Here is a 23,389-nt window from a genome sequence, read left to right on the forward strand (position 1 = left end):
TCATTTTTGTTGTCACCTCTTAACATAGTAGGAACTTTAAAAAATGTTGAAAATTAATTAATTCTAAAATAAAATAATTCTGCAGAGCCTTTAGTTTGTAGGTAGGAGACACATATTTTTAGATTGCAAAATTTTCTGCAAATTTTATTTCCTTGACATTACAGTGACATGTACAGTGACAAAGAACTTCACATTTTGTGCATTTCTTTGGTCACTTTTCAGCCTTGTAATAAATTAATTACTCTTCACTTATGATTTTCGTATGAACCTCCCGGCTCTTCACCCGCAGCTTGTTGACCTGGGACTCGGCAATGTCAGCCCGTTCCTCGGCCTCCTCCAACTCGTGCTGGATCTTGCGGAACTTGGCAAGGTTGACGTTGGATTGTTCCTCCTGAGAAAAGAAGTGCATTTGAGAGAACAAGAAAATTTGACATTTTCTGATTCTTGTTGCCTGTGTAACCAGAAGGAGGCTATAGAATTTTCTTCATGAGTGAGAAAGCAAAAGGTTCTGTTGTTTACTGACATACTTATTTGGGAGCAGGGCATCCATTGTTGCCCCTGAATGAATGGACTTAAAACCCCCTGCTCAGCCCCTCTCACTTGATTTTCTCTTCCCGGAATATTTAAGATGCTACAGTGACAGCAGGGAGATTAAAATAGTGGACTCTGAGCCAACTTTGTTTCCATGAGGGAAAGTCTAAAAAGTAGGTACAGTGGTAGTATTAAATGCAGAGAGCCTTAAGGAAGGTTTCAGAGTTAATAGGATACAAAAGATATCTACAGCCAAATGAAAAAGAAATATCCTGAGATGAATAGATCATGAAATTAAAAAAGACTTAGACTTGGGCCTCCCCGGTGGCGCAGCGGTTGAGCGCTGGGTTGCGAAGCTGCCCGCGGCCTCTGCGGCGCTGGTTCGATCCCCGGCTGCTCCCAGGCCACCGGAGGAGGGTCCCACATGGCGCGCAGACCTCTCCTGCTGCCCGCTGCTCCCCTCAGCAGTGTACTTCCGTCCTTCTGCCTGCTCTGCTCCCCACTCTGGCTCTGGTGAATTCTCTCACCCTCCCGCACGTCTGACTGTACCCAGTGCTTGTATAAACAAAACAAACAAACAAACCAGCAAACAAATAAATAAAGCATGCCTCTATAAAAAAATAAAAAAATAAATAAATAAATAAATAAATAAAAAAGACTTAGACTTGAGAACTGCCAGTTGCACAGTCCCCTGTGAATTTGGTAATTGCTGGGAGTTGTAGAGTATTGTATATAAGAAGGAAGAGGGTAGGTAACAAAAGAACGATTTCTATTTTAACTTGCTTAAAGAAGTCTTAGAAGAAATAAACATGAATCTCTAAGGTTCCTGTAATAGTGGTAATTTTTCCTCATTCTAAATAAATATTTCTATTCGTAACCAATTTTGTGTTCTTTGCCTTTAAGAAAGCATGTTAAATTCTGTAAACCTTAGGTTCCACAAAAACCTGGCACTGCAACCTTTCTCTTTCACTATGTAGATACTCACAGCCTCTTCTGCTTGTCTTTTGTAGGCTTTAACTTTGGCTTGTAATTTGTCCACCAAGTCCTGTAGCCTGAGAACATTTTTACGGTCCTCCTCAGTCTGAAATGAAAGAGATGACAAATAGATAGTGTCACTATTTGAAAACAACAGGGAGGAAGGGAGAAAGGGAGGAAGGAAGGACTCATTCTTTTTAATTTCTTGAGAGCAGCAGGGCTGAAAAATATGGAAAGGCTGGTCACCTGGTAAGTGAGTTCCTTCACTCTTCTCTCGTGTTTGCGAAGACCCTTGACAGTCTCAACGTTGCGCTTCTGTTCATTTTCAACCTCATTTTCCAGCTCCCTCACCTGGAAGAGAACAGGTATATTTAACCATTGCCTGTAATGAGCTGCCTGGACAGGCTATAAATCAAGTGAAATGGTCAACACCCACCCTGGCCTCCAGTTTCTGGATCTGCTTCTTCCCGCCCTTCAGGGCCAGCTGCTCAGCCTCATCCAGACGGAGCTGCAGGTCCTTCACTGTCTGCTCCAGATTCTTCTTCATGCGCTCCAGGTGGGCGCTGGTGTCCTGCTCCTTCTTTAACTCCTCGGCCATCATGGCCGCCTAATTAACAGCAAAACAAAATCAGTTGAGGGAGCTGAGACAGCATATCAAGATTCAGTTTGATCACCCCGTTGCCCTCTGCTCACGTCAGTGATGGCCTTCTTGGCCTTCTCTTCTGCATTGCGGGCTTCCTGGACAATGTCCTCCATCTCTCCCTGGATTTGGGAAATGTCTGTCTCCAGCTTCTTCTTGGTGTTGATCAGGCTGGTGTTCTGTTTCAAATTAAGGAAGAGAAGGGGAAGCAAATGTAACTATATTGTAACTATTTACATTGCACTTTTTTACTGGTGCACACAGGCATAAATTACTAAGAAATGTGTAGAATAAAAAACAGAAGATGATTGTAAGTTTTTGTATGCCCTGCTTCTTACCCATATTTCTTTTTTTTAATTAATTAATTAATTTATACAAGCACTGGGGTACAGTCAGAAGTGCAGGAGGGTGAAAGAATTCACCAGAGCCAGAGCGGGGAGCAGAGCAGGCAGAAGGACCGAAGTACACTGCTGAGGGGAGCAGCGGGTGGCAGGAGGGGTCTGCGCGCCATGTGGGACCCTCCTCCGGTGGCCGGGGAGCAGCCGGGGGTTGAAACAGCGCTGCAGAGGCTGCGGGCAGCTTCGCAACCCAGCGCTCAACTACTGTGCCACTGGGGAGGCCCACCCATATTTCTTTTAATAAAAATTCTCTTAAGTTCTTCTAGGTAAAAAAACTAACTATTCATACCAAATATGTTTTACTAATACTGGTGACAGCCTGTAAACATAAAGCACAATTCCTGCCCCAAGAAAAAAAAATTAAAGTGCTGGACCATGTGGTACCACACAGCTCATAAAAAATGAATTATTTGGGGCCTCCCCGGTGGCGCAGCGGTTGAGCGCTGGCTTGCGAAGCTGTCCGCGGCCTCGGCAGCGCCGGTTCGATCCCCGGCTGCTCCCCAGCCACCGAAGGAGGGTCCCACATGGCGTGCAGACCTCTCCTGCCGCCCGCTGCTCCCCTCAGCGGTGTACTTCGGTCCTTCTGCCTGCTCTGCTCCCCGCTCTGCTCCCCGCTCTGGCTCTGGTGAATTCTCTCGCCCTCCCGCGCTTCTGACTGTACCCAGTGCTTGTATAAATAAATAAATAAATAAATCTTTTAAAAAAAAAATGAATTATTGTCCTTTCATTGTTCATTTACTTTTGATGGCTCTATATTTAAGTCCCTTTGCTCATCCATGATCCTGAACCTCACCTGGGTGTGTAAGAGTTGCACACGTTCACTAGCATCCAGAAGCTCTTGTTCTGCCACCTTTCTGCTCCTCTCAGTCTGCTCCAGGGATGTTCTAAGCTCTTCAATCTCAGCCTGCATCAGGTTAGCTCTGCGCTCCACCATCGCCAGTTGTTCTTTAAGGTCATCTTGGCCTCTGATGGCATCATCCAAATGTAGCTGAGTGTCCTACACAGAGAAAATGACTCTTACTCATGCTCCAATTAAAGTGAATACAAATTTAGAGTCACACACAGCGTGATTAGATAGGAAAAAGCTGTAAGTCCCTTTTAATGACTAATTCTTTGTAGCCTAGGGTTACAGTTCTAACACAAACTAACATGTTATATTATTTTAGATCTTGAATCACAGAAGAATACCATTACTAAAGCTACAAAATTTTGGATCAGGAGAGTATTCTTAAAGATATGCTGGTCTAATGGTGTTCTTTTATATTTAGTAAACCAATAAAGTGTTTTGTGCAGTGGCATGTAGCTAAACTCACCATATTCTGATTCTCTTTCCCTCACTATTTTGTCTAAAATGTCAAAGTAAACTTAGTCCAGGTTTTCTAAAATCACGCTTTGTTTAAAAGCTGTATGCAATTTTCAACTGATTACCATACTATTTAGATGATACATAGCATAGAGTCCTCCTTAAATATTAAAATATGAGTTATACAATGACACACAGACTTTATGCCACCTTGTGTGTTTATCCAATGTACCTTCAATATTCCTTGAGTGTTTCTAAGATTCCTTATTGCCTCCGCAGCCTGGCGATTGGCATGGTTCAGCTGAATTTCCATTTCATTAAGGTCTCCCTCCATCTTCTTCTTGATCCTTAGGGCATCATTTCTGCTCCTGATCTCAGCATCGAGGGTGCTCTGCATGGACTCCACCACTCTGAGATGGTTCCTCTTTAGCTGATCAATTTCTTCATCTTTTTCAGCAATTTTCCGGTCAATCTCAGATTTTACCTGATTTAACTCAAGTTGGATGCGAAGAATCTTTCCTTCTTCATGCTCAAGAGACCCCTTTATAAAAAGCAACATTTAGGTTATCTACAGAATTTTTTTTCACATTTGATGATTTCTTCAAGAAGACATTAAAAAAAACTTACAAACTCTCATACATCTTATTTTAGCCTATTAATTCTGCGTTCCTAAGATACAGTTCATTATTTCTCATTGAATTGCATGAGTTATCCCCTAAATGCTTGTAACATGATAGAGTTCAGTTGCTATTATTTTTTCAATTTATTTTTAATGCATAGGTAAGCAAATGAAACGTGTACCTCTGCTTCCTCTAGGGCAGCCTGTAACTCACTCTTCTCTTGATCTATTTGTTTCTTTGTTTTTTCCAATTCATGGATATGCTTTCCTCCCTCGGCAATCTGCTCGGTCAGGTCAGAGATCTCCTCTATATTTGAATAATAAAATACCAAATTCAGTTGAGAAATATAAAAAGTTGCAATGATCGCTCTTTACCATTTTTCAAATAGAATGACAGAGACTTACGTTGTAAGTTCTTATTCTCTCGCTTTAGGGTTTCAAGGTGGTCCAGAGATTCCTCATAGGCATTTTTCACTTTGAACAGCTCAGTGCTAAGAGAACGGGACTCCTTCTGGGAGGCCTCAAGTTCAGCTTGAGTTTCTTCATACTTCTGCTTCCATTCTGCTAGGACCTGGAAGTATATCGGTATTAAGCCTCTGTAACTAAGAATCATGCCAGCCTCCCCTCAGAAATGGATCAGCATGTGCTACCTTGTCAAAGTTCCTTTGCTTTTTGTCCAGAGCTGCACAGGCTGCATTTGTTCTGTCCACATCAATCATGAGGTCCTCCACTTCATTCTGGAGCCGCTGCTTTGTCTTCTCAAGGGAAGCACATTTGGCATTCACAGCCTCTACGTGCTCCTCAGCATCCTGCAGACGCTGGGCCAGCTTCTTCCTGAAAAGTTGTCGGTATGAGTGACCAAGAACATAGTCAAAGTTATCACACAGTGAATCTTGCAAGGCTGCACTAGGAAAACATATTTCCCCCAAGAGTTTTGCTCTTATGTTTGAAAGTTGTTGAGGTATTTTAAAATATCTACTTAATTCCCATTAATCTCCTCTAGAATTCTGTTTTCCTGAGTGAATTCTTTCCTTTATCTGAGGAATTTTCAAACGTATTTATGGGGCCATTTTTGTGTGCATTATGTGGTGGTGGTAGGGCTGGTGGTGGTGTGTGTGTGTGAGAGAGAGAGAGGAAATATGAATAAGTACTTTAACCATGGGAGCCATGTGAGGATATGATGGTGAGAAAGAAGTGACCACTGTGAACAGTAGACCTATCATCAAAGAATGATAGCACTGAATAGGATCCTTAAACACTCTCTGGTATCATCCTCTTTATTTGAGGAAGAAATGAGGAATCTGTGGTCCAGAATGAAATATTCAAGGCCATAGAGTTGATCCATAATTTTCTGGATTTGGTGACTCCAGACAATTATTCCATTATTACAGTTCCCAAATGTTCTCTAGAGTTTCACTGTTTCCCTTCATCAGGCCACCTAAATCACGACCTCTTCCAGCCCACATGCTTATCTAGAATGCTCCCTCTGCAAATGCTTACCAAACTCTCTCCATTCTATTTAATTTTAGCAACTACTGATATAAATCAAATTTAAGGAGGTTTCCCTCACTGGGAATATAATAGTTACTTTCCTTTTATGATTTTATTGCACAAACAGTATGAATTTACTAGTGACTAAATTCACTTATACTGATTTTTAGTTTAAAAAAATGACAGAATCTGGTAAGTGTTTATTCTAAACTTCCAATATTCCAGGTAGGGATAACCTACTTATTATTAATTATAATATTCATAATAATGTATCATTATATCTTATATGATATGAAAATATTTCTCCTTAATTAGTGAGCTGATAATTATTAATCCATTTAAGTGGAAAGAAATGCTGCTAAAAGACCAGAATGTGGAGCGAGATCTGGTTTTACACTATTCAATGGATATACACTAAGCTATAGGAAGGAGAATATGGCAGAATCCATCACTCTACAATCATGTAGGCTAAAATCCTTCACAAATCCCCATGCCTAGAAGATTATTCTTTAATTTTTCCTCCTCTTTTTTTAACTTTTGTTTCTTTCTGCCCCTCACTAAGAGTCCATACTTGGCCTCCTCCAGTTCCTCGGTGCGCTGGATGGCGTCCGTCTCATACTTGGTCCTCCACTGGGCAACCTCGCTGTTGGCCTTGGACATTGCCCTCTGCAGCTCAGCCTTGGCTTCCTGCTCCTCCTCATACTGTTCCCTGAGCAGGTCACAGTCGTGGCGGGCTGACTGCAGGGCATGGGCCAGGGCGTTCTTGGCCTGGACCAACCAAAAAAGTGTGCAATGTAAGTTTATGTTTTGATCACTGATATTGTATATATGAAGTTCAATAGCAGTCATGCTGCAAAGGTCAGTGGTTGAAAGTATCAACTAGAGAATTCTGACCTTATTCTCCTCTTCTAGCTGCCTCTTTAGTTCTTCAATCTGCTGTGTGAATGCTTGTTTGCCTCGGGATAGCTGAGAAACCAGAGCATCTTTCTCATCAATCTGTCGCGAATATTCTCCTGTGGAAGACAAAACACAAGTGATTTAGATCTGTTGTCTAGGTAAAGAATAAAGAATCAACATTAGAACTACCTTATTTCATATGATAAAAAGAATGATTCAGGAGTTTTTAATGACACTGAGAAGGTTATTCCTTAATTTTTCAAAAACATATAAGCATTCTGTTATATTTTAGGATTTGGGTTTTTTTCCCCCTAGTAATGAAGAGGCAATAAAAATCTCCTCAGCCCAGGGAGCTTAATTTCTTTCCATTTATAACGATTCATTTTACCATCTCAAAATAGAAAGGTAAAGAAATAACAAATCATGATGAATAGGTGTACATGATCTGAGAAATGATTTGTGTTTGACAGGTATACAGTCACACGCCCCTTAGCACCATTTTGTTCAATAACAATAAACCCTCCGTCTACCCTTTCCTCATTCAGATAGGGACCACCTCTCCAACTAACTTCCCCCGTGTGCCATTTCCTTTCTTGTCGTTCACCTACCCTTCCTGTGCTTAGATGTCGCCATGATTTCCCCTCACTCTGGTCCTGGACAAATGAGTGTCTCTTCCACACTCAGTTGAGAATGCCTAACTCATCTTACAGGTGATTTGATACAGCAATGGTGGTTATGTAGAGCCCAGATGTGTAGTAGATTACCAAGTGGGTTTGTGTAAGTATACCTGTAATGTTTGCATGCAGACTTGCCTGACAGTAAAATTCTTAGAATTCATCCCCATCATTAAGAGATGTATGACTGTACACAGGCAAAGTTTGCCTTTCAGGGCCATCTCTTCAGTGCCTGGTCATGTTCATTTACTGACCTGATTCTGTGTGTAAACGTGCCTTCTGGGTTGACAACTCATTGATTAAGCGTTGTTGTTCCTCTTCCTTTGTTTTCACTTCACTAAGCTGGTCCTCTAGTGTGCGGCACATTTTCTCGAGATTTCCCTGTGGTGGCAGGAGAAAGCATGAAAGGATGATGTATTTCTGTTTGGAAGTCTGGGATTTGGGGAGCTATGACTACTTGTGGAAAGAGGCTGAGATTTATGTACTTTTTGTCTCCTTCAGAACCCTGCAGAGTGCCTTGGAAGTGGAAGAGGTACCTAATTTTGGCTAAATGAATGAATAAATGATTGTGAAAATTAGATTATTTTCTTTGGGAAAACAAACATCATTTAAATCTGCATCAGTGTAGAGTTTGGTTTTAAAGTATTTTTTTTTCCCGTAATTATGTTCTTTCACAGTAATAGTGATAAAGTTTAAAGTGTTTCTACAAATAAGATTATAAAGACTGAAATGATTTAATATGATGGTGCCTATTAAGAATAGTTTTAAAATTTGAGATGACATTTTAGGTTTGTATAGTTAGATTAGATATAGTCATATTTAAATATGATCATTTTGAATCACATATAAAGACAAATGGTGTCACTTATAGAGAAACAAAGGGTGAGATAAAACCAAACCAATAACAAACCCTAGAAATATGATGTAGAACTGTGGCTACCAGAGGGGGAGCAGGAGGGTGGAGAGCAAAGTGGGGTGGAGCACAACCGATAGTGGTGGAGGACTATGGGTACCTAAGGCTGGGTATTATGTGGTAACATACACTTTGAAGGTTGTGATCTTATACTTCTAAATCATACACATTTTTGTAAACTGTTGTTAATGCAATAAAAAATATTACTATAATAATTAATATTCATCAACAGAATATATTTGTATAAATCACATAAATATATATGAGTACATACATATATTTTATATTTACACTTATAAATATATATGCATATACATGTGTGTGTGTGTATATATATATATATATATATATATATATATATATATAAACTTAGATGAAAAAACAGATGAAAAGGAACAGGTTAATGAAGACCTTGGATTTGGATATTGTCTCCATGTTGCTAGCAAGGTCATCGATCTCCATCTTCAGCTCGCTCTTCTCCTTCTCCAGCTTCTGCTTGACCCTCTGCAGGTTGTCGATCTGCTCCCCGAGCTCAGCCACACTATCTGCATGCTTTTTCCGCAGAGCTGCTGCAGTGGCTTCATGCTGCAGGGTGGCCTCCTCCAGGTCCCTGCGCATCTTCTGGAACTCAGCCTCCCGCTTCTTGTTCATCTCAATCTGGGCTGATGTGGCCCCACCAGCCTCTTCCAGCCGCTCACTGATCTCCTCCAGTTCCCGGGAGAGGTCAGAGCGCTGCTTCTCTGCTTTGGCCCTGGAGGCCCGCTCTGCCTCGATTTCCTCCTCCAGTTCCTCAATGCGGGCCTGGGAGTGACATGTCGACATTAATGTGAATTCACAGCAATTTTGCTTCCTGTAGTGCCCAGAAAAAGTGGAGGTTATGACTTGCCTGTAACTCCTTGATCTTCTTTTGCAGCTGCATCCCAAGTGCCTGTTCGTCTTCAATCTTGCTTTGCAGATTGCTCATTTCAAACTCTTTCCTGTTGGAAGATCAACACATTAGCTCACAGTCAATTCTCTTACCTGTCTTCTTTTCTATGTATAATTGAATGTCTTTTTATTGCTGATTTGAAGACATGAGTACTATGTTTTCAAATCAACAGTGTAACATTTTAATTAAATAAGAAAGCCAAAGATGTCATTATTTGTTTTTCCAATATATATCCCCCATAAATCTGAAGTAATATTTTAGAGATTTTTAAAACATTCCATCTGAATTGATGCACAACTGAATCGTATTATTCAGGTTATAACTAAAGTATATACTCACTTTTTAAGTTTCTCATCTAGTTGCTGTTTGTCATTTTCTATATCCATTGTGGATTCTTGAGCCAATTTTAGGTCTCCCTCCAGTTTCCTCTTGGCTCTTTCTAAGTCCATGCGAAGTTTCTTTTCTTGTTCCAGAGACCCTTCAAGCTAAATTTATAATGGGTTTTATTTACTTGTTTCAGTTCTTATATTACTTTTTTTCAAATATACCTAAGAGAATTTTGAAAGATATACCAAATAGCATAAGAACTTTATTACTTCCAAATCAGTTGAAGGCTTATGAACATCTTTGATGGTTTGACATCACAATTGCTTATTTCATCTTAAGGGAAAACACTAAGTTTTTCACACTTACATCATCTACTTGCTGCTCTAGCTTGGTTTTAGCTTTAGTCAGGGTGTTGACTTTGTCCTCTTCTGCCTGCAGGTCATCCAGGGTCTGCTGGTGGGCCTCTTGGAGGGCCTTCTTCTCCTTGGTCAGCTTTGCGATGTTTTCATCCAGACCTGCCATCTCCTCTGTGAGGTTTTTCACCTTTAGATTTTAACAAATAACAGCAATATCAATGACATCCTATAACCTTGATTAAAAAATATGGTACTATCTGAAGCCAATGCAACCTAAATTGTAAAATGGAAACTAGAAGTTAATCCAAGCCTACATTACAAAAGAAAATGGGAGATAAAGGGCAACGTAAATGAATAGAAGAGGTGAAGACTATAAAGATGACAAAATTACCATAGTATGTTCCTTCTATATTGATAATTTTTAGATTAAACCTTTAATTAAAATATTTAGCAACAAGATCACACTTGTCATATTCTAAAATGGGTCATGATGTGTACCTTGTTCTCAGTGGCATGCTTCTCCTTTTCCACCTTGGCCAGTGTCAGCTCAAGGTCATCAATGTCTTTCTTCAGTTCTGAACATTCATCCTCCAGTTTCCTCTTCTTGGCGGTCAGCTCAGCATTAATCTCTTCCTCATCCTCAGCTCTCTCAGTTAGCTCTTTGATTTTGGCCTCAAGTTGGATTTTGGTTTTAATCAACTGGTCACATCTTTCTTCTGCATCAGCCAAGCCATCTGCTTCCTGGAGAGGGAAATTAGACATTTCCTTTTATCTAAGCTATATCTGCAAACAAACAATAATTTATTAAAAGGAGGGAACTTCAATAACTTAACCAATTTGGTCAATATATATGCTAACTAAGTTGCCAATTAAAATATCAAATAGACAGCTTTTCTCACTTGTGATCAAACTATACGACACATGGAATATATGTAGCATAATTTATGACTGTCTTGTTTCTTCCTTAGGTCTTAGTGTTTTTGAAAGGCAAATAATTCCAGCAGTTATTTTAGTGGAAATTGTTTCTTTATAAACCTTAAGTAAAAAAAAAAAAAAACTCATCCAGTCATGTAGTGATTGGGTAATAAGCACATTGCCAAATTTTACAATATAGAATACTCACAGATTGAACTTGGAGCTGTAAGTCATTTTTTTCTTGCATCAAAGCAACCATTTTCTCTTCAAGTTCTTTCCTTTTTGCTTCTGACTTAGCCAGCTCTTCTTTGGTCTTCTCAAAATCTTCCTTCATGTTGGCCATCTCCTTCTCTGTCTCTGCACTCTTGAGGAGGGGCTTGATCTTGAAATACAGCTTCATCCAGGGCCAGTGCTTCACATTCATGAAGGCACGGACATTGTACTGGATACAGAAGATGGACTCTCTGTAGAAAAGGAAAAAGGATGCAAATTAAGAATAATGTGGAAGGTGATCAACACTCAGCAAAAGTAATGATTTCATTGGTTTTAAGTATGAAAATGTAGAGAAGGAGGACTGGTACTTGGTCCTCACCTCCTCTCCATCATCTTCTTGAACTCCACCCTCATCAGGAACCCTCTGCACATGGCTTGAGTGCGTGTGATGAGTTGAGCCAATTTATCATCTCGCATCTCCTCTAGAGTTCCCAGCAAGCCAGCTTTAAAGAAAACCTTGACAAAAAAACAAATACGTTATTTCCACTCACGATAAAGTCCAAAGGTGATGAAGTTATGATGGAGTAAATATTTGGGTTGGTTGTACCTTGGTATGACCAAATTTGTACTGGGTGTGGTCAATGTCAATGGACCCTAGAAGTTTCTCAGAAGCCTTCTTGCTGTCAATGAATTGACCCTCTGGGATAGCACTTGCGTTTAGAACCTTGTATCTGTGAGAATAAAAAGAGTATCAAAATGTGTTTTTTCTCACTGCACAAGAAGGTAGAACTCTTGGCAGCTACAATTGAAAAAAAAAGTGATAAACTTAGCTTTGGGGGAACACTCCTTTAAAACAAATACGACTGTGTAAAACCTGGCAAGTTAAGATGAAAAACATGATAATATAAACCAAATATTTTATTTTTTTAGGTCCCCTTTCAAATAATCTGTGCTTCAACTTTCAAAGAAAAGTTTACAAATGTTTGAATTTCATAGTGATTTTGACATAGACTAAAATATTGAAAGGGGAAAAATGAGGCATATACCTCTGTTTGAAGTCTGCGTAAAGGATCCTGCTTGGGAAGCCCTTCCTGCAGATGCGGATGCCTTCCAGCACACCATTACACCGCAGCTGGTGCAGCACGAGCTCATGCTCCATGGCCCCTAAAAAAAAAGATATATTTTATATATAATAACCTATGAGAAGTTACATACAGGATCTCATTTGGATGTCAGAAATGTCTCACCAGGAGTTTTGGTTTCATTGGGGATCAGGCAGCGTACAAAGTGGGGATGAGTGCTCCTCAGGTTGGTCATCAGCTTATTTAAATTCTCCTATAAAACCATATGAAAAGTTTAAAAATAACTTCTAGTTACAGCTACATGGGAGTACTTATCAGTGATGTGTAGTTAATGTGCTCCCATTTCATGCTTTATAATACACTGTCTCAATGAGGAGAAGTCACCATGTCAAGATGAGTCAAACATGGAAATATGGTGTTTTACACAAAGCCTTTCAACTTCAGTTTGTCTGAAGCACTGCCAATAAGGAATTCTGTATTGAGAATGGTCAAATGAAGTAGATTTAACTGAGCACAGTGGTTGCTTTTAAGAGAGGATGTGATATGATATGAAATTTGTTCAATACCAGATCTTTTTCATTTGGAGTTGAAAGGGAAAATGATTCCTTTTTCTGTAAGGTTTGATGTGAAGCAACACACTGTGGGCCTTCTTTTTGTTAAACTTTTCCTGAGACATTTTTCAGACTTTTTTTTTTTTTTTTAGTACATGACTACTTCAGTTTCACTATAGACTTATGTTTAAAAATACTTTAAAACATTTTATGACAGTTTTATTTGCAAAAGTAATCTTTTGGAATTCAAGAATATACTGCACCCTGAAAAGAGCTGACACTGTCTGGAAAGAAGAACCCTTCTTCTTGGCACCTTTCTTTCCACCACCACCACTTTCTGAAAAATAAAATAGAAAATTTAAAATATTTACAACAGCCTTTAAAGTACTATCCATAGATATCAAGACTCCCAAAATTCCCTTTGTAATTTATATCTGCACTCATTCATTTATGTCATTTCATTCTTATCTTCTTTCTATGTTTCCCCTCCTTCAGCTGTAGATTAAGACTACACAAACTTTGACTAACATTGTAGGAAAATGACAGGAACAATTTAGGTGAAAAGGGTAGATGTGAAGATGGTGTGGGACTTCTCTGTTCCAAATCAGCAGTTTGTTCCCTGAGGGAAGTGCCCAGAAGACAGAGCAGTAATGCCCCCTGAGTGCACACAACTCCCAGAGAAAGCAGGCAAAGCTGCATACTGGGCTTAGGTAGATGAGCCTCTGTTAACCTGCGAGGAAGTTCCATGTCATAGTTGTTTGTGTTCTGTACTGTTACTTGCGTATCTGATGTTAGGGGGTCATAAGAGAAGAGAAATTCAATTCCAGTACATTCCTCATGTACAGACAAAGGATTTCCTCATCTCTAACTTAACTGTATCCTTGAAGGAACCAACATTATTATGATGATAGAAATGAACTTTATGATCCTGAGCATATCACTTCCCCTCTGAGTCTGCTTCCTCATGGGTGAAACAAGATCGTGGACTAAATGATCCACAGTGTCAATTTTAGCTTTGAGAGTTTATAATCATAAGACTGTACCACACTATTAAATATACTTCCTTTCATTAGGTCCATGTAAACTACTATTTTCATAATAGGCTTTATTATAACTGTATCTGTCTCTGATAAGCAATATATATCTATTTTGTGACTATAGGAACATATTAATGGTATTAAAAATGACCTGCTTCAGCAGCTTGCCCCCCAGCAAAGAGGAAGGCCAGAGTCTTCAGTCCAGACTTCTGGTACAGCCCCACCACGGTCTCGTTCAGGGGGTCCTTGTTCTTGTCAAGCCAGCCGGCAATGTTGTAGTCCACAGTACCGGCGTAGTGCACCAGCGAGAAGTGGGCCTCGGCCTTGCCTTTGGCAGGCTTGGGCTTCTGGAAGTTGTTGGACTTGCCCAGGTGCTGTTCATACAGCTTGTTCTTGAAGGAGGTGTCTGTGGCCTTGGGGAACATGCACTCCTCTTCCAGGATGGAGAAGATGCCCATAGGCTGGAAGGCAAGAGGGCTGATAATGAAACCCTCAGAAAAACATGCTCCATATTTTTACATAGTTTGTATATTTGGTGGAAACCTGAAAATACAATGTTCCAAGAGAACATTTTCAAATGAAGACTTGGAATGATAAGAAACTTAATGGGCATGATGATCCTACTCTATTTTCTTCTTTCTACTGCTGAAATGTGAAACAATCATATACCAAGGTCACATGGGGTATACTTTGGCTGGAAAAACTCATGCCATTTGTGCCATTTGGCAAACTTTATTTTCAGCATATAAAACTAAATTCCAAAACTGAATTCTTTATTCCATAAATATATATATATATATATATAAATGCTTTCCTACTGACAATGTAAGAAAGTCTAGACATGACAAAAGTATAAACAGAAGGGAAATTATGGTTAATGACTAAAATGATCCATTCCTAGGCGAAAAGTGCATCGCATGTTGTTTCATTAAAACTCTTTATACTGTCGACTGTTTCCTGCGACTGTGGAGTTAAGTGATGCTGATTTGGTTTTGCTTTAAAAGCAGATTGACTCTTTCAGTGGCAAATCTGATATGAAAGACTGATAGAAAATTCAACATTGATGATTTCACTTCAGTCACAAGTTGTCTCTCCAAAGTTATTTTGATATTCCAGAAAGTGAAATAAATACTAGAGAAGAAAGTAAATGCCTTTCATGAGGTCATCATAGCAGTAGAGATACTGTATCACCAAATTAAAATATCTTTTTCCCAAATCAGGCACACTAATCTGCTTTTATACCCTCATCTTTTATATTTTTATGAATTTCAACACAAGTATTTGAAGTCTTCTGGAGCAGCAGTTGCATGTACATTGCCCTTCCTACTTCATACAGGCTCATTCATAAGTACATACTATATAGATATATGATGCGTTCCTGACACACAACAGGTACATGGTGAGTTCCTGATACACTTTTGAGAGTGTCTTGAAAATGCTGGCATAACTAGTGCTCTACCTCCTTGATAATGGGAAATTAGGGGCTCATTTTCCAGGTAAGGTCATAGTAAGGCTTGATGTTTTGTCAGTGGTCATTCTAGTCTCAATGACTGCAACAATTAAAGAACCAACCTTCCAACTTTGAAAATATCTAGACATATCCTGCTTTGACATATATAATGGTAAGTGCACAATACACCATCATGTGTTCGCCAGGACTGATTAGAGCAGTCAGGGGACTATCTGTAATTATGTGCATGAAATCATGTAGGAATAAAAGTGAGGGAAAGTAAACTTATTGGAGGGATAAATGGGAATCCATGTGTCTATGTATTTGTGTGTGTGAGAGGGAGTGACCATTTTTCTATAAATTATTTATTAATAACAGATCATTTGTGACATACCTCAAAGTGCATCAGAATACACATTCATTGTAAAACACCACTGCTTATTCTCTGAGAAGTGGCATAACAGTTAAGCATAGGGAAGTGGACAATTTGTTTTGCACATTTTAAAAGTAAGTTATGCTAACCTTCTCGATGAGCTCAATGCAGGCAGCCAGGTCCATCCCGAAGTCGATGAACTCCCACTCAATGCCTTCCTTCTTGTACTCCTCTTGTTCCAGCACGAACATGTGGTGGTTGAAAAACTGTTGCAGCTTCTCATTGGTGAAGTTGATGCATAGCTGCTCCAGGCTGTTGAACTGGGTGTTTCAAATACCAAAGATTTTGGGTGAGTTTGAAAAATCCCTTGGGGTTTTGGAAAAGTAGACACAAAGCTGTCATTTTCCCAAACCACTCACATCAAAGATCTCAAAACCAGCGATGTCCAAGACCCCGATGAAGTACTGCCTGGGCTGCTTGGTGTCCAGCTGCTGGTTGATGCGGGTGACCATCCACAGGAACATCTTCTCATAGATGGCTTTGGCCAGAGCACCCACTGAGTTGTACACCTTCAAGAACAGAAGTAGTTTTGGTGTTTGAATTGAAAATATTGATAGACCCTATTTTCCTGTGGCTCAAATGAATCGGGGGTTTTTAGTCATGTTTACCTGCTGTACAGTCTGGCCTTTGGTGACATACTCATTGCCAACCTTGACCCTGGGGTAGCAGAGGGCTTTGAGCAGGTCAGCAGAGTTCAAACTTGTCAGATAGGCTGCTTTGTCAGCAACTACAAGAACAAGAATAGTGAAATCATAAACAGCTTGCACAATTTCAGGTGTGAGTGAAGGTAGCAAAGAAAAGTTTTGCTCAAAGAGTAATATATATACTGTGACAAAACCTATTCATTTATACATAATTCTTCAAAAAGGCTAATTTTAGCCTTTTGGGGGAGATGCTAATTTAGAAATTAGGGAGTAGATGATCTCTATGATATTTAAAATATAGCAAAAATAAACCACAGGTAAAAGTAATTTGAGTAATTCTCACTTGGAAAAGTAATGACAGGAAGATTCATATTTGTTTTATTTTCCAGTGCATGTGGGCACAGAAGTTATTCACTGGAATAAAAAATGGTCTTAACCAAGTAGCTTACAAAAAGGCAGTGAAGAATGGAATGGGTAGAAACTCTACCCACACAAGTCTGCTCAGTCACTTAGGCCCTGTATCACTTGTTTCCTTTATACTTTCCCCCATCATCAGTTAGGTCAAAAGAAGTTAAAAGGCAGTTCCTGCCACTGAGGAGCTGGTATCAGTTCTGTCACTTGAAAGATATCAACCAGCAGTGGTACCTTCAGTGCCATCCGGCTCCGCTTGCTCCTCCCTTTGCTTTTGCTTGAATTTCATATTCCCATAGTGCATCACAGCCCCTGTGAGCTTATAGATGGCTCCCTTTTCATCAGAGCTGAAACCCAGGATGTCCACAGCACTCTGTGGAATTTGAATCACCACACAGTTATCATCATGGCAGTCTCCCTCAAAATCCAGGGTCTGTCCCCAACTCATGGCAGCTTGTCCCTCACCATGCTTCACCTGATATTTGGCTAGCACATTGCTGCTTGAAAAAGGCACTCATATTCTTTCCCACTCTGATCGATATAGCAGCACCAACAGGTTTGTAGCAGTCTCATCAGTGAGTCAATGAAGAGTCCAGATGTTGTAGGACTCACATTGTCAAGCCATACCAAAGCGGGTCCTTTTCCATTTCTCCACATTAGCCTGATATCACTACAGTCTCACAAATCTCTGTCTACTCCTTCTTCAAAATTGTTTCTAACCTAATACATAGTCTTAGCTTACCATCCCACCCTAATGGGCATGAAGGTTGTGGTTGAGAAGAGAATATGAGAACAGTGATGTCCTCAAGTTTTTTACCACATGCCTCTCTGATATCAGGTCACAGCCAGCTCACCCTGAGATGCCTGGCTGTGAACTTTACTGGCCATTTTTCAGGCAAGGAAGAAACATTTATGAAAAGAATATTTTTCCTTTATTGAAATGTTTCTGTCTTTCTTCTCTATCAGATTTTTATTATCCTCTTAGTTGCCCATGCTAGTTTTTAAAAAGCTTATGTAAGGGAGGCAGGCATCAGAAAAGGTCTTCTCTCCCAAGACTCTTGCCCAGATGATTAGCTTTTAGTTCCAGCTTAACATTTTTTACAGTACCTAGACATTATTACTGAAGTCCTTGAGCAAGGCTACTGTATTTTTTTAACCTCTGACCCTAGGGGCTAAAGCCTGCATTGCTTAACAATTAGGGTATTTCTGAGAAATGTATCATTAGGTGATTTTATGGTTATACAAGAATCATAGAGTGTCAGTACATAAATCTAGATGGTGCAGCCTACTGAACACCGAGGCTGTGTGGTGTGTCAGGACCGCTGTCAAATATGCAGTTAATTGTCAATTAAAACATTGTTATGAGACTCGAGACTGTATTTCTCAACTCCATATCACTTTTGAAAATAGGACTATGAAAATAAATTATAAAAAGTAAAAAGCTGATATAATATAAAGAGAAATAGTTTATGGGTGCCTTTGTGGTGGGTGTGGTGTGGGTGAGGTAACATACACCTGGAGGGTGTGATCCTGTACCTCTAAATCAGATGCAGCATTTTAAACTGGTGTTGCCTCAGTAAAAAGACATAAACTAATATAGTTTATAAACTTCTTCAAAATGATATTTTGAAAGAAAAATTATTTTCTAAAGAAAATTTCAGTCCTATTTGGGTGTGTTTGAATAGTCCCTCTGGTATTAAAGTTAAGAATAATTCCTAAAAAGACTAACTACTATTCAGAAATTCAGGGAAAAAAACATGAAATATATATGTAAAGAAAACAAGACAAAGAGTAATAATCTTAAAGAGGAAGGGGTGTGAATGTATAGTTTTAAATGTTAAAGACTCACAAAGTCCCCGAGAGAGTGTTTTTGAGATAGACAATCCCTTTCTTCTAGTGCTACAAGGGAAGGGAAGAGTTCGACTGTTAGCCCACAGAGGTGCAGTCAAACAAAGTTTGTATTTACATTTGACTGTGAAGGAACTGTGGGCATTTTGTATTCTATTATGAAAAGATGCAAAAATATTGGAGCTCTTTTCCCTAATTCTTGGAGGGAGGGTCTGGCATAAAACAGAAGAGAAACATAACTATTGGAGTATAAAAATCAACCAGAGGTGACTGATAAGAAAAAAAACAAGGAGACAACTAGCCAAGGAATGGCAAGAACCTATCAGTTATTATGGACATTTAAAGTTTTCTGATATTTGTGTGTGTGTGTGTGTGCTTGGTGGGGGGAGGTGGGCTGCAATGGTGGCATTGAAAATAGCCTATAATTTTATTTCAGGGGTAAGAGAGCCTGGAAAGCAGTATTAGCCATTTATAGTCTTTCTGCTAACACTGTCACCTCAAATGGAGGAGAGTGGTGTATGCCTGAAAATGAACGTGCTTTCTCCTGTTTTGTACTTATTACTTACATCTGTGGCCATCAGCTCTTCCTGATCATCAATACTGGGCACTGTAATTTCACCTTGACTAACAAAGGCAAAGTCATAGGGGTTGGTGGTGATCAGAAGCATTTCTGTACACATGGAAAAGAACAAATAGACAGTGTTACTTGGTCATCAAAAACATTTCAGAGGGACTTCTGAGAAGGGTTTTAATTCTTCCGTGGTAGAAACAAATCAAAGATAGTTCTTACCAATAAGCTCTGGTTTCTTATTGGACATGATTTGGTAAAATATGTGGTAGCTTCTTTCCGCCTTTAGCTGGAAAGTAACTCGGGACTTCTCTAGCAGATCTAGAAAGTCAGATTAAACACATTTAAAAGAAAAGCCACAATGAAAAATTAAACATTTGAAAAGTCCACACAACATAAATAACAAGATTTTCAATATAAACCTTCAAAGAAAAAAATGTTCAATCACTAATGTTTAATGACTTACATGTTTCAATATCAGCAGAAGCTAGTTTGCCTGTGGCACCAAAATGGATCCTGATGAATTTACCCTTAAAAAGGCAAAGGAGGACTTAATATAAATACTAAAAGGCAGACACTGTTTATCTAACTATGGTCAAATAGATGGGAAGGATATTGATCCCACATGTACAGAGGTGTCAGTGCTAGCCCTCACAAGAAAAGAAAAACCAGGAAACTTACAAAACGAGAGGAGTTGTCATTCCTCACAGTCTTGGCATTGCCAAAGGCCTCCAGTAGGGGGTTGGCGCTGATGATTTGATCTTCAAGTGTCCCCTTAAGAGAAATGAATAAGATAGGTAAGGAAACCCTGGAAAAGATGAGTTGCAATCTGCTGAAATAACTTTTCATTTATGTCTTCTACCCCACCCCCTTCGTAGGATCTTGTTTTGGGAAGGGCTTCTAAAGTGAGTGTGAAGGAGGACAAATTGGAGGAAGAGAGTATTTCAGTGGTATGGCATTGATTTCTATATTCTCAGACCCAAGTTTTTCCTTCTAATAAATAGTTGTGATAACTTTTGCCTACTAAACCTGCCAGTACATTTCATTCTCACAAGTCCTTCCAAGAGTTATTTTCTAAACTCTAGCATCACATGCAGTTGGTTGCTATGGCTCTGAAGTACCTTGACCAAAATTTAAAAAGTTTGTTATCCCTTCCATCCTCAAATGAATATTATGCCCACCTGCATCTTGCCTGAAGGAGCTTCATCCTTCTTCTTCTCGCCAGTGACTGCAATTGTTGCAAAGTACTGGATGACACGCTTCGTGTTCACAGTCTTCCCTGCACCAGATTCTCCACTATCAAGTTCAAATAGAAGAAAAAGTCAAAATCCAGACTGTAGTGACCATTAGGAAACTCAACAGAAAGAAAGGCATGAAATCTACATACGTAATCAGGATTGACTGGTTCTCACGATCTGTGAAAGAGAAATAGAAGATAATGTTAGAAAAATACTTAGCACTAGATTAACCAAATACTTAACTCAAAATTATCTTTTAAAACTCCCCACTTGCAGAGAAGGAGAGAGAGGGATCAGAGGGAGGGAGGGAGGAGCACAGGGGACTGAGGTGATGTTGCACAGGTGCATTGGTGAAGGAAATTCTGTGGGGACTACACCTAAGGGGGTGGAGGGAAGCAAATATTATTTAAAAATGAACAAGGATGTAAAAAATAAAAAATTAAAAATAAATGAAACTCCCCACTTGCAAAAAAATGAATTGTATCGGTTGGTAGTTTGTTTTTTTTTTCACAAGATTCTTTTAAAAATAAGTAACAAAAATGTGCTAATTAATCCATGTGTAACACTCCTAGAATATGCAACATAGTATTTCACTATACTCTCCATGCAAGTAATCTATCAACTTCAGATAATAGTTTCAGGTCTCATTTAGTCATCTGGTTCATAACTCAGAATCCTGCCATGTTGTTAATGTCCAATCCAAATTTCTGTAGTAATTGTAAGAACTTGTCACTATGAAAATTCAAAGCTTACTTTTTAGGAGAGATGATATATTATTACCTATAACTAGACTGCAGGGTTGATGTCTAAATTTGGTTAATTTTAAGCTGGAATTAGCATTCATTAACTGATTTTAGCATAGAAATCTAAGCTAAATTCCCTATTTTTGTAACAGATCCATTTTAATCTAAATAGATTTCCCCAGTTTAAAAATTATTAGTAGTATTACTACTACACTATTATACTAGTAATTATATTATTGTAATATTATGATTTTCTTGCTTGACATTTTATTCTCAAAATACTGTCCTTTTATCATCTGTGTCAGTACACACATATTTCAAAAATGGCAGTAGAAATTGTAGTTAGGGACTCACCAGTCAGCATGAACTGATAGGCGTTGTCAGAGATGGAGAAGATGTGGGGCGGGGCCTCCTGGCGTTTCTTGCCTCTGTAGGCGGCCACCACCTCAGGGTTGTACACTGGCAGCCACTTGTAGGGGTTGACGGTGACACAGAAGAGGCCCGAGTAGGTCTGTGGGAAATGACATGGTTGCTCAATCAGCAGTCACCACATTATCTGCAAGTCAGGAGGGATCTAAGTAATAAGGCTTAAGAGTCATTCACTTGCTACTTTCCTCTAACACTGCTGCTACACAAAATATTTCAGTTTTCCAGTGAATTCAAGTTTTCCACATGCACATTTTCAAATGCCTCAAGATGTATGACACCAACCAAATGGTTAGTCAAAAGGTAATGTAAAAGCAAAATCTGAAACTGAAGTAATTTGAATTTTTAAATTCAAATTTTTAAACTGAATTTTTAAATTCGCTTTACCTGATACAGGACATGGACTTAGTGAAAAGTAGCGTCAAAGGGGGGCACTCACGTAGATCATCCAGGCTGCATAGCGCTCTTTGAGGTTGTACAGCACAGCGGGCTCGTGCAGGTGGGTCATCATGGCCATGTCCTCAATCTTGTCATATTTGGGAGGGTTCATGGAGAAGACTTGATCTTCCTTAACTGTGACAGTCTTAAGAAAAGAGTCAGTGTATCAATTCGGTCATAGAAAAAGATCAACTCTGCCTTCCCTCCTTTTCTTGTTTACTTACAGTCCCACCTTCAGTCTTCACTGTCACCTTCCCCGACTCTCTGCTCTGAACCGTACTTTTCACATAGGACTCCTTAGCGTCCACCACAAAGACAGAGTTCTTGGCATCAAAGGGCTTGTTCTGGGCCTCAATTCGCTCCTTTTCAGACTTTCGGAGGAAAGGAGCAGCCTCCCCAAAAACAGCCATCTCCGCGTCGGAACTCATGGCTGCAGGCTATTGGTGGTAGCACAGGGCCAGGTACACCTAGAGGGAAGAAACAGCACCTAGTGATGACTCAGGGTGGGCACGCACTGTCCTGTTGATTTCATGTTACATGGTCCAATGGCCATGCTTATTTCCTCACCTTCCCCCACCCCGCCTTTTAGGGATCACTCCTGTGTAGTATGCACAGATGCTGAGAGAGAGATCATGGGTTTGAAAGCCTTGTAATTAATGGTTGCTTAATTTTTGTGACATTGTATTCCTCCCTCCCATCCTCTATATGTAACCCTTAGTTGAGAAGTATGGAAGAACTGATTTTTCAGTCAGCAGTATATGTGATGCCTTAAGAGTGGTCAGAATCTTTTCATTTTCACTTCTTCTTCTCTTTTTTTTTTTTTTGACACTTCAGTGTCAAAAAAATCACTGTTTTTGGAAATGGAAAATCACTGTTTCCAGTGGTGTTACAATCTAAACGAACCTATTTAAAAACTATGTAGGTAAAATTTCCTCTTGCCCCAAATTATTAAAAACAGATGTATAAATTAGATGTAAAAATTATTAAAATTGGATATCTGAAAAAGTTGATCTTTCAGAAAAAATTCAGATTGAAAATACAATTGGCACAAATGAATTCCTGACATGTATTAGGTAAATAAAAGGAAAAGTAAGTACAGCAAAAGTTGAAAATCCACTGAATATTCTTGTCCTAAGTAAAAAATAAGTAATTTTAAGACTTTTCTATCAGTTCTTAAACTGTGTGAATGTCAGCAGTATTATCAAAACAAAATATAACTTTAAGGATTTCTGGGACAAAACAACAGTTGAAGTTTTAATTAATTTAATAGTGATTGCATGTTTACAGTCTATTCATTTTTGTGTTTAGCTTGATTTCAACATATTGGTTATTTTATATGT

The 23,389-nt window shown here is 39.2% G+C and overlaps 1 protein-coding gene across 1 annotated transcript; it reads right to left on the reverse strand.

The window, feature by feature from the left end:
- Positions 1–238: 238 nt before the first annotated feature.
- Positions 239–22,477, reverse strand: LOC311172941 (myosin-4; the record flags this gene model as incomplete). The annotated part of the gene is made up of 38 exons (XM_084236552.1): positions 239–391; positions 1,517–1,612; positions 1,753–1,857; positions 1,943–2,113; positions 2,200–2,325; positions 3,338–3,541; positions 4,080–4,388; positions 4,649–4,773; positions 4,872–5,037; positions 5,117–5,300; positions 6,529–6,725; positions 6,852–6,970; positions 7,783–7,909; positions 8,853–9,242; positions 9,328–9,418; positions 9,709–9,854; positions 10,063–10,239; positions 10,551–10,793; positions 11,176–11,431; positions 11,560–11,696; positions 11,788–11,911; positions 12,227–12,344; positions 12,428–12,515; positions 13,077–13,150; positions 14,002–14,311; positions 15,823–15,993; positions 16,093–16,242; positions 16,342–16,460; positions 17,023–17,161; positions 19,203–19,306; positions 19,427–19,525; positions 19,671–19,734; positions 19,886–19,978; positions 20,386–20,500; positions 20,592–20,619; positions 21,540–21,696; positions 22,051–22,194; positions 22,274–22,477. 38 exons carry the CDS (start codon positions 22,475–22,477, stop codon positions 239–241), a joined length of 5,823 nt encoding a protein of 1,940 aa, XP_084092678.1.
- Positions 22,478–23,389: the final 912 nt, after the last annotated feature.

The sequence above is a fragment of the Talpa europaea genome, assembly GCF_964194135.1.
Source record: "Talpa europaea genome assembly, chromosome: 7".
Classification (NCBI taxonomy): domain Eukaryota; kingdom Metazoa; phylum Chordata; class Mammalia; order Eulipotyphla; family Talpidae; genus Talpa; species Talpa europaea.